At 35.5% G+C, this 12,637-nt stretch overlaps 1 protein-coding gene across 2 annotated transcripts in view; it reads right to left on the bottom strand.

Moving 5' to 3' along the window:
* EEA1 (early endosome antigen 1) overlaps positions 1-12,637 on the bottom strand; it is a 124,836-nt gene that overhangs the window by 9,074 nt on the left and 103,125 nt on the right. For both annotated transcript variants that reach the window (XM_057556391.1, XM_057556392.1), the window contains 2 exons: positions 11,773-11,967; positions 5,556-5,738 (listed from right to left, as the gene is read on the bottom strand). In XM_057556391.1, coding sequence (XP_057412374.1) covers positions 5,556-5,738; positions 11,773-11,967 — 378 coding nt within the window. The remainder of the gene's footprint in view (positions 1-5,555; positions 5,739-11,772; positions 11,968-12,637) is intronic.

Genomic DNA, 12,637 nt, shown 5'->3' with positions numbered 1-12,637 from the left:
GCTGAGACGAAGTGAGAGAGTGGCAGTGACATATATACACCTACCAAATGGAAACTAGATAGCTAGTGGGAAGCAGCAGCATAGCACAGGGAGATCAGCTCGGTGCTTTGTGACCACCTAGAGGGGAGGGTGGGAGGGAGACGCAAGAGGGAGGAGTATGGGGATATATGTATATATATAGCTGATTCACTTTGTTGTACAGCAGAAACTAACACAACATTGTAAAGCAATTATACTCCAATAAAGATGTTAAAAAAGTTAAATTAAAAAAAAAAAGATAGTATGTTATGCCCTTCAGTAAGATGATGTAAAAGAGAAAGAATGCTAGATAACTCTTGCCTATGCAAAATACTTGTAGTATTTTGCATAGGCAAGTATAAAATAATAAAACTGAAGCAATTCCAAAGCTTCTAGAAATAATCTGTAAGTATTTACTAGCTAAGTGATACGAAGAATATCAAATAAGTAGGAACCATATCAAACACACTCAGAGAACATATACATAATGAGAAGATATGGGGAGACATGGGAAAAAAGCAATTTAAAAAGAGATAAACATGACATTATATATGCATATATGTTTTGTAGGATCTATGATGGCCCTTGACATGCTAAAAGGTTTATTTAATAAATAGAAAGGGGTTTTTGTCTTAGGGGAAAAAATGTATTTCAAATCTGCCAACCTGATTAAGTGAACTAAAAGAGGAAAGTCAACCAGACATCTGAGGCTCTACTTCTAACAAGGCCATCACCCCCATCCTCTTAACTTCTCATCTATGTGGTAGAAGTAGCGCTGTCAGTTGACACAGTCCATAGTTACTAACTGTTCGAAGGCCCAAATATTTCAAGAAGCTGAAGCTGGGGGAAAGAGCAACTTTTTGACTCATTAGGTTTTGATTTGGAGGTGGATATGGTAACAGGTGGGGAATGGAAAATGGCAGGAACCTTGACACTCTCAGCTGCTAAGGGAAATAACTCTAAGATGCTCTTCCACCATCTAGAAGAAGTTTATCTTTCTTATTCTGGAGATACAGTTTCTTTGAAAAAAAGGCAGAAGATACAATTCAGGAGGAATCACTGCTATCTAGGCTTGGCTATAGTAAGCATTTGATAAAGAATCGATGAAAATTAAATGAATAAATGAAAACCTTATTTAAAGGGCTTTACTTAAGCTTCCTGAAAGAGATTATTCCTTACAAATAACCCAGTTCAGAAGTCTTTTCTGATGTAAATCAAATTTCCATTTTCAATGGCTTCCACTAGAACACTAAGAACTGTAAGACTTCCTTTTTGGAAAAGACTTAAAAGTCATCTAGTCCTTTACTAATCAAGCAGCTAAGCTTTAATTGAGTATACTACTAAGGTAGACAGGAGGATAAAAGATGGTCCTGGACTTAAAGAAGCTGACCATACAGCCTGGAAAACAGAACCAGGGTATAAAATGGAAGTTGTACAGGGTATTAGAGCATTTGCTATATGCCAAATGCACAGAAAAACGAGTGTGAGTGTTCTCTGTGGAATGTTTAAAGAAGGCTTTGTGGGCATGTGGGAACTGACCTAAGTATCACAAAAGGTGAGAGTGATTTCAGAGAAAAAGAATAAAATTTGACAAAGCCTAGCCCATACTGTCTATAGCAATTGTAATTAGGTAACAGAGGTCCTGATCTAATGCTAAAGAATACCAACACTTGCTAGAGCCTAAAAGCAAGAATACCCCCAATCTCTGACCACAGAATTCCAAAATGCCCATGGTTTAAATAACAGCCTATAAAATTCTGAACTCACAAAATCCTAGTGACTAAATCTTTAAAGTCAAGTTCAAAATCTGCACTGTTTTCTGAGCCAAAACATGTTGTTCAACCTTGCCTCTGAATATTCATCTATGTCATTCAGCAGTATACTGCTGTTTCAAAATTTCCTTTTATCTTTCTTACTTCAGACTATATTAGTTTCATCTGCTCAGCATCTTCTCCCTTGGAGAACTCCCTCTCCCATTAGATGGTTTACTGGGGCTATCTTTAACCCACCCACTGCCACTGGAATAAGCAAATCCCTGAGTAGATCAAGTACCAACCCTGATCCTGAATACCCCAATCACATTATAGTAATGTAGCAAAAAAAGATTTTCTGCACTGTTCTGTGGTAGCTATTGGTTTTTTGGGGTTTTGGGGGGGGGGTCTGTTCAACAATTTTTCCTTTTTCTTTCAAAATAAAACTTTAAAATTTTTAGTTATTTTTCTTGATGTCTGATGAAATGACATAAAGAACAGTACTAGGCTAAGAAGATTTATATTTAATTCTAAACTTTCTATCCTAGAATTTTCACTTCACTGAGGGTGCAAAATTTACAGTTAAACACCACTTCTACCTTTCCTGGAAAACAAAGAATAGCACACAGCATAGCCAGTTTGAAATATCCAGTCAACAAATTTTAGTATTTCATAAGTAATCCAGCAGATGGGGCTAAAGGCATAGATCAAGCCAGCCCTTCTTCCATTCTACTGGTGTCTTGGTATACACCGTCAGCCCACAGATGGCAGCCTTGACTTAGGTGTCATGTTACAAGGTTCTGAACCTCTCCCTTTCTCTCTTATACATAAGGTCATATAATAATCACTGAAGCAAAAGAAAAAGAATGGCTGATCCCTTATTCTGGCCTATAAATATTATTTGAACTTTCCTAGGAATTTCTTTCTTTTTTTAAATATTAAGTAGTTCAGATACCTGTCATTTTGGAAGGATTAACTTCCAAATATCCTATTTTATAAAAAAATAAAATAGGATATTTTGTCAATATCCTGTTTTATAAAAATTTGTCAACATCCTATTTTATAAAAAAAATTCAATATCCTAATTTTATAAAAAAAATTCTAGTGAAATGATGGTAAAAGAATAAAGGGCTACTGGTCTTCCCCAGTGGCATAGTGGTTAAGAATCCGCCTGCCAATGCAGAGGACATAGGTTCGAGCCCTGGGCCGGGAAGATCCCACATGCCGCACAGCAACTAAGCCTGTGCACCACAACTACTGAGCCTGCGCTCTAGAGACTGAGGGCCACAACTGCTGAGCCCGTGTGCCACAACTACTGAAGCCCAAGTGCCTAGAGCCCGTGCTCCGCAACAAGAGAAGCCACCGCAATGAGAAGCCCGCGCATCGCAAGGAAGAGTAGCCCCCACTCACCGCAACTAGAGAAAAGCCTGCACGCAGCGACGAAGACCCAATGCAGCCAAATTAATTAATTAATTAAAAAAAAAAAAAAAAGAATAAAGGGCTATGAATCAGAAGAGCTGAGATCCAATCATCGTTCTGTTATTGTGCAAACACTAGGCCTGTCACTAACCAAGCAGGGCCTCAGTTTCATCTGCAAAAGGAAGCTTTGGAAGAGAGAGTCTATCCACGGCCTCTCAACAGTTGTTAAACTCCACAACAGCCTTATCCCTCTGTCTTTCTCTTCTTGCCCATGTTTACATTTGAATTTTTCTTTCGTGTATAAAATTAGAACATGATGTAGCTTTCGGGCATAATAAAAATAATTGTTGGCTTAATGAAAAACATACTGATTTAAAAGATCTAAGTCTTATTACTGTGTTATGCTCTTGGGTAAATAATACATCCATATGAAGAAAAAACGTGATTTCTACAGAACTTCTACAATCAGTCATTAGGTTTCATCTTCTCTACCACCTCAATGTCCTTTGAATTCATGCACATTCTGCATCCTTACTACTACCAGCCCGAGCCGCCACCATCCGCACTTGGACTACCACAAAGTCTCCTCTCTCATCCCAACGTTCAGCCATGTTCCCCTACAATCCATTCCTTCTCCTGCAGCCAGTTATTGGCCTAAAATACAAATCCGAGCAAATCCTTTCAGTGGTTCCCTCCTGCCTTTAGGATAAAGTCCAAACTCTTCCACAAACCCTCCCTGACTTTCAACAGTATTGTAAAGGAAAACTAATAATAATTTAAAGCTACTTAGAGAATATAGCAAGTTAAGATACTTTCTAAATGTCAGGCGGTATTTTTTTAAAAGAACTCTTGCTAATTGTGAACTTTATATATATAAAGTATCTACTGTTGGCCCTATGAAAATTCTTTTACCCAATCTCCTGCTTCTTTGTCAGATCATTAGTCACCACTGATTCCTTCACTTCCTTGCACCCTGTACGTTATTCAGCCCTTTTGTTTCATATTCTCTCTCCCATTAATCTCTTCTGTTCCATCCTCTTTAACTCCAGTTCAAATCAGCTCACAGCTAGATTACTGGAGTTTATGGAGGAAGGAAGGGAGATAGCCTCTTAACTAATCTCCCCAGCACTAGTTTACGCCAGATCCAAACCAAGCTGCTATCTATAAACCAGTTCCAGGTTGTTGCCTAAAATATATCTTCTTCATTTTATTCCTCTGCTTAGACTCTTCATCCCCCTCTCCCCCGCCCGCCGCCAACCCAATATAAAGTCCAGTCAGTCGTCCTTGCTAGGCATCTAAGATACCTCACAGTTTGATCCCAACCTTTTTAACTTTAACTTCCAAACACAAACCAGCACTCTAGCAAGACAATTATGGCGACTGCCTCCTGGCTTTGCTGGTTCCCACTGCTGCACCTTTTCTCAAATGTGCCCCTGAGTGAACTGATCTTTCTCAGGACTCTCTGTGTATTCAAATTCTTATATCCTTCAGGACCTGGTCAAGTCCTACCTCCTTCATAAAGTCTTCCCTATAGCAGCCTATGAATAAAGTATAGACATAGTATATTTATGTATATTATATATAAAAATATTCTGTGATTTTCAACAGAATTTTTCAATAAGGCATTTTAAATTAAGTAAAGAAACAAAAATCCAAACATAGGAAAGAATCAAAAAGCATACTATTTCACTATGACAAAAAAGAGAAATGGCTAACTCTTCTGTGAGAGAATACAAATGTTCCATTTCCCTTAGAGAACTGATACCTTAATGCTACATAAAAATTGTTTACCATTTTTCCATAGTCTTCATTTTAGTAAAAATGATACTTTAATCAAACAGTATTGCCAAGGACAAAATATCCATATATGTTTAGATAATTAAGGTTAAGTTTACTTTGAGCTATAATCTCCTAATTTTAATCATTATGCATTCCAGTAGTCTTGGGAAGTTGACTAATATATAAAACTAAAGTTAATATTGCTTGACAAGCAACAGTAAAATTGCTTGCATTTTCACAAGTGGTTTACATTTAAAATTCCTTAGATTTTTTAACAGCAGTCCATTTTAAAAGTTATTTTTTTTACATAAAGGCAGCAAAGTCCTTAGATAAGCCAATGTAGCAATTAACAATTTCCAAATTATTTCTATTAAAGATGTTATTTTTAAATCCTATATTTACATATATATTTTGTTATATAAAACAATTTAAAAAGCATGTTTCTCCAAATATAATAATTCAACAGAAAACAAGCATGATATTCCATAAACACTAACATTCCCATGCCCATTTGGGTTCAAATCAATCATTTAATGAATGTCTATAAACAACTTATTGGTTTTTATGATATAATATAGTTCACTATACCTTAAGATCTTGCCTTGTGGCAAGAAGTTCAGATTCCTTCCCATAGAAATCAGACTGAAGCTGTTTTAGACTTTCCTGACTTTTTTCATAGGTATTTTGTAACACTGATATTTTCTGTTTCTCTGCTGCAAGTTCCTGTGCTGCTTGTGTTGACTGCTGCTGTAGTTTATTCTCAAGTTCTGTCTGAAACATACAATAGTTATTTAAAACAGTATGCATACCAAAAACCAGTTACAAATATAGAATGAAATCCACACAACTAAGATTCCTAAGAACAAACTGAATTGTAGTTATGCCCTAAAATTTTACTTTAATAAAGTGTAACTTGCCTTATAGTTACAAAATTAAAGAATTACAAAATTCAACAAGTCCCAATTTAAACGACAAAAAATGAAAAAGCAATTAAATAAAGAAAAAAAAATTTCACTGAGAATTCCCAAGTACCAAGGTCTCAGGAGACTGAAAGTAACAACTACATTCTGATGGAAGATACAGTGCTGTATGCTTTAAAAGATGATATAATTTAAGGTTGAACTATGGGAAATTTCTACATGAAATAATTAAAAAACCATTACTAAGTTGAAGTATATTGTTTCTACTCCTTGAAATTCAAGAATAACTTAAGAAATTTCTACAGGTCATCTTTATTAACATCAAGGCAGAAAAAGAGAAGAAAATGTTGCAAAGGTACAACTCCTCTAAACTCTAAACCTTCAGTCTTTAAGAAGATTCAGGAGATATGCACAAATTATAACATAAATAAAATATATGTAAGCATAGCATGAAAAGAAGCACTTGGCTTTTAAAATAAATACACTTCAATGAAACTGCTGTTGAAGTCATCAGCGACCCCCTTGTTCCAAAATACAATACTCATGTCCTTGTCCACATCTTATTGACATCCCAGCAGTCCTTCAAACAGTTGATGATGCCCCCTCCTAGAAACATTCTTCAACCTGGTTTCAAGGACATCTTGTGTTTTAGATTCTCCTCCTACCTCACTGGTCATTCCATCTTAAAATCTTTTACTAGCTCCTCCTCTTTTGTTTGATCTCTCAATACTGTATGACCCCAGGGTTCAGTCTCTAGCCCTCTTTTATTCTATATACAGTCTCTATTTAGAAGATCCCAACTAGACTCATTTTTATTAAGAATATAGATATAAAGTACTGTAGTTTACAGCTAGGCCTTGAAATATCTTTTTAGGATCTGTTAGGAATAAGGTTGATATTGTATTGTGTGTAACCTGCACAATGTGGAAAGCAGATATATCTGTGCAAAATCTTTGCCTCTGTGCTGTCAGTGTGATGTGCTTTCTGCATGGTTATATACTACTAGTGATTTTATCAAAACTTCTAAAACTTAAATTACATGGTAAAAGATCTGTAAGAGGCTGCATAAATGTTAGTTGGCACATAAAGACAATTGTAGAAGTTGAAGACATGATTGCTATATTTCAATGTTTATTCCCACTCAACATATTGCCTTCTAAGCTTTCTTTTGTTGTTCAAAGCATGATCTTAAAGATATGTTTAAGTTAATGGATGTAATGCAGGGTTCCTACACTGTCTTGGCGCATGTTGGTGGCCCTCTGTGCCCTAGATATATGCACACAGGGTGCAAGTAAAAAGCTACAGAGTGAAAGTTGGTTTGGATCCTCTTCATTTCATTTGTTTAGCTTTTCTGTTATTTTTCTCTACTTACAGGTATTCCTGTGAATAAATCCTTGTTAAGTTAAAAAATACATATTTTTTAAAATATTGTTTATTTACAATTGACTCCTGAATTTATGTCTCTAGCTCCAACCTCTCTGCCTGAACTCTGGGCTCATTATATCCAAGTACTTCCCTGACATCTTCACTTGAGTGATTGACAGATACCTATCTCAAGTAGAAATCTTGATTCCTGACAGCAACCCTGCTCCTCAAAAACATGCTACTTCCCCCAATAAATATGGCCATCTATCCAATGGCCATCTATCCACTTGCACAAGCCACAAACCTAGAATTATTCTAGACTCCTCCTTCCATCATCTCTCACCATCTAACCTATCAGCAAGTCCTGATGACTCAGCTTACAAAAGATATTCCCAAATCATCCACGGCTAACACTTTAGTTTACGCCATCATCTTGTACTTTCTAGACTACTGCAATAGTTTTTCAATGCCTTTCCTGCTTGCTCCTTTATGTCCCTTTAGTCAGATCCCACCATTCTCTGCTCAAAATCTCCTTATCGATTCTAATTATCCTTTGAACAAAATACATCATTCTCTGTTATCTTATAATCTTCAACTTTGTATGTTTATGCTTTTACCCCTGTCTACTTCTCTGAGCTCATCTCATATTACTCTTCCTCTCTCCACTATACTTAACCTATACTGGTCTCCGTTTTTAGAAAATACCAAGCTTGTTCTAGCCTTAAGATCTTTGCACTAGTTGTCCCGCCCCAACCACTATATGGATAGCTCTTGTATTTCATGTATCAGCTCAAATCTCCTCAGAGGGGCTTCTTTGATCACCCAACCTTTTAGTAGGACTCTGTCCCATTACTGTCTTTCACATCACCCTGTTTAAGTTTCTTCCCCCCAAGAAAGTTTAAGTCCATGAGAATAGGTTCCTCGTCTGTTCACAGCTACACCTCCAACACCTAGAACTGTGCCCATGGCACAGAATAGGTGCCTAGTAATATTTCTTGAATGAATGAATGACAAATAGATGGGAGGTGGACAAATAGACCCCAGGACATCCATTAAGAGACTTTTATAATAGTCCACATAAGAGAAAAAAATAGCCTGGACTAAGACTGTGGCACTTGGGAAATAAGAAAAGGGGATAGATTCAAGAGAGCTAGGAGGCAGATTGCCAGGAGGTAGTGCTAACTGCCTATGGAGGAAAGGGGGTTCATCACCCCACACATTATCTGATAACATCCCACATTACCTCCAATTTAGAGTCTTCACGACGAAGAATTCCTGGACATTGTTTTTCGTGTTGAAGACTACACTGCGTTTTTTTGTTTTTTGTTTTGGTAGAATACTACTTCTTTTCTTTAACATTTTCCCTCCCACAAATCTAGTTTTCTTTCTCTTCAATCACCTTTATGGCTCAAATAAGCCCTCTACAAAGTCTCAACACTGATCATAATTGCCCTCTGGGTTCATATTTGGGCCTTCATTTTGCTTACTCTAAATGTCAGGCTCATTCATTCATTCATTTTTTTAAAAATCATTGATAGCTTATTTGTTAGAAAACACAGTTCTCTGACTTTGAGGAATTCAAATCTATTAGTGGGTAAGTTAAATAAAAGAAAATTTAAAAAAATAAAAAGATCAATGTAACAGCTTGATAATGGGTTTAACAGAAGTAAACCCAAAGTTCCAAAGGAGAATACAGGAGGGTCAGTCATTTACAATTTATCCTTCACAAGCTTATCAGTTTTTGCTCTAAAACAGGTCTGACTACATTTCTCCCTTCTAAAGATTTTTACCTTTAGTCTTCCAATATTAAAAATTTAAAGTGGAAACAACTATACAACATCTACTGTGATCTGACTTCATCCAATTCTGTAGCCTTATCTCCCCCCTCACTTCTCCACTTACGAGGTATTCCAACAGCAAATCTTCTATAATGACATTTTTTTAAGTTTTGCAAACTTTGCTAATATTGTTTCCTCTCCTTTGAAATATCTAATTTCCTCTTTTTTTTAACCTTTCAAAATTAGGATAGTCTTCAAAGACACAGTTCAAATGCTAGCTCCTCTAAAAAGCCAGTCGAAATTTCCATTAAGTTCTAATTTTTCTCATTCTCCTTCTTACTACAGTTTTCTTTTTCCTTACATACCTGATTGCTCATTAAATTATAGGCTACTTGAGAATAGGGGCCATTTCCTATTCATTCTGTATTCCCACATTAGGTTTCAAATAAGGTTGGTACAGGAACTGATGACTTATATAGCCTTGCTGGATCCTTTATCTGTGACTCCCAAACAATCACAATCACATTTAAAAAATGTATGTACATGTGTGTTTCATATAGATAGATAGATATAGATATATATGGGGTGTGTGTGTGTGTGTGTGTGTGTACACATACACATCTATACCCATTTAAACTTTATCCTTGTTTTCCTATTTCACTGTGGCCCAGTGAAAAGTTTCCAGAGACCATCACTGTATGGTTTACCATGCACAATGACACTCTTAGATCATAGTTTGCTACACTTATATATAATATCCAACAACTATTTTGCTTCCACATGGCACTGGGCACACACAGTACTAGGTACTTTAAATACATTATCGCAATCTTTTTTTTTTAATAGATCTTAATTGAAGTATAATTGCTTCAAATTATCTCAACCTTTACAACTCTATGACCCTATTTTATTTAGCTCAGAAAGATGTATCACTTTCCTGTGACCATAAACCTAATGTGCGTCACACAGAATTTAAATTCAAAAATGCCTGGCTCTAAAATTTATCTTCTTTCCATGATAGTACACTGCTCCTCAATAAAACCAAACAATTCTTGCCTTTCAGTGATTCTCTAGGTACTCCAAATTCCAAGTCTAATTTATAGAGACTGGCTATCCACCCAACACTCCCCCAAAATGCTGTCCTCCCCAAGGTTAAAGGTGTTCCTTTTTCTAGCATTCATACACTGACACAAGTGAACTACTGCTATGAATGTTTGTGACACCCCCCCCCCCAATTCATGTTGAAGCCTAGATCAAATGTGATGGTATTTGGATGTGGAGTCTTTGGGAGGTCATTAGGTCATGAGGGTGGAGCCCTCGTGAATGGGATTAGTGCCCTTATAAGAAGAAACACAAGAGATAATCTCTCTCAGTCATATAAGGATACAGCAAGAAGACAGCTGTCTGCAAGCCAGAAAGTGGGCCCTCACCAGACACTCAATATGCCAGTGCCTTTATCTTAAACTTCCCAGCCTGCAGAACTGTGAGAAATAAATGCTTATTTTTTAAACCACCTAGTCTATGGTATTTTTGTTATAACAGTCCCAAGTAAGACAACTACCAATAAGAACATTTCCTCTGAATCTCAAAATCCTTAAGGTGTCATCTAGTAAAGCCATGCAAAGTACAGGCAATATATATTAATCATAAATCTGGAAGAAACCTTATTATAACTAATAATTTAATAAAAAAGAAAATGTGCTAAAAATAGTTGTTGGGTTTTTTTTAATTTACTAAGTCATGATGTTATAAAAATGAAGATCTAAGGAAAACTTGAATATGAGGCTAATAGATTTTGGGAAAAAATGACCTCAAGATATCAAATCATAGAACAAAATACATACTATGATAATTATATCCTGATGTATGATTATATATAACACACCCAAAAAAAGGATAGACAAATTTGTCTACTCTTGTTTGTGTTATTAGAAAATTACTCTTTTGTAAAATGGCCATAATAATAGTTATAAAAATAGTGGTCAACATAAAATATGTATTTGTGGGGTTAATTTTTTTCTCTAGTGATGTGACAAGCCAACTATTAATAACATGACATATTTTGTTTGTTTTACATACTAGGGATCTTATATCTTTCTTCTCCATGAACTAATTAATATGCACACACCAACAGTGGGGAAAACCTCGTTTTGTTCAAATATTAAGTTCAATCCACTTTTATCAAGTCTTAGTCTGGACAAGTATTAAAACTTACTTAAGGATGAAGAACGGATGCTTAATAATAAATCAGGATAGGTTTGGAAATGGAAACCATTATGATATAACTTAAAAAACCAAACAATTATAACTATATGAAACCTATACTACTGAATATTTAAATATATCTCAATTTGTGATGTTTGTTCTTGATTATATTCCCTTAATGATGATAATTTATTTTTAAATTCCTTTAAAATTTTCTAATACACTAGAAATGTATAAATTATTCTCTTAACATAGTTAGTTATATGTTATTTTTAAAAAAGCTAGTTTTATGCCTATCAGACAAATGATTAGTGCTAGAATTTCAAATAAGAATTATCTAACAACATGGTTATAGTGAATGGAAATCCAGACATAGATATTTAATCATATAATTAAGTGCATTTATACATTTAACTTAGAAAAAAATTTGAGCATATGTAAAATTTTCTTTGTTGTAACTCATCTGTGTTACTATCATACTGTTATTTTAACTGCAAAGTTTTTCTTCCCATAAAAAGTAAACAAATATATCACTACCTTCTGTGAAACAGCAATTTTAACCTCTCCTTGGAGTGCTTCAATTTGCTTTTTCTTCTGTTCCGTCAATTGCTTTAGCTCATTTATGTTACTCTGAAGTTGTTGTTCTTCTTTTTCCTTTTGTGTTAAACTATTCTGGGCCTGTATGACTTGTCCCTGCATTGAACTGAGCTCCAGCTTCAGCTGATGAGAAGTCTAAAAGAAAATAAAACCTGTTTAGCATTCATTTATCCATGCAACACACATTTATTGAGTACCTATTCATGCCAAGCACTACTCTAAGTAGAAACTACTGAGTCTATTGGCCACAAATAATCAGTAGTAAACCCAAAAGAAAAATCCCTACCCTCATGGAGCTTTCATAACTGACAGTATTCACTACTGGATGACATGCTGGATTAATCTTCAATATTTGTTTAATCTTCCCTTCCTTTTTAACTTATAATTATACATTTGGATAGAGCTTGCAAATGAACTAGATTAGTATTCCCTTATATCATAGAAAAAGGGAAAATCAACATCGATCTTTAGATTGCTGAAATGTCTACTGTTTTGAATATTCTCAAAATGCTAACTGCATTCCCTGACGGTCCAGTGGTTAGGACTCGGTGCTTTCACTGCCAGGCCTGGGTTCGACCCCTGGTCAGGGAACTAAGATCCCTGCAAGCAGCACAGTGGGGCCAAAAACAATAAAATAAATATTTTTTTTTAAAAAATGCTAAATGAGCCTGTTGGCCACAGTGAATCAGAAAGGATAGCTTCATATTAACTGTGATAAAACCAAAATAATTTTTGGCAAATATGTTTAGTATCTGTCTGATAACACTAAACTAAACAATAGTTTCCTCATTTAGAGATTTGAGGC

This window comes from Balaenoptera acutorostrata, chromosome 11 (genome assembly GCF_949987535.1).
Source record: "Balaenoptera acutorostrata chromosome 11, mBalAcu1.1, whole genome shotgun sequence".
NCBI classification, from domain to species: Eukaryota; Metazoa; Chordata; class Mammalia; order Artiodactyla; family Balaenopteridae; genus Balaenoptera; species Balaenoptera acutorostrata.
Note: the sequence above shows the minus strand (reverse complement) of the source record. Positions and strands in the feature narration are given on the sequence as shown.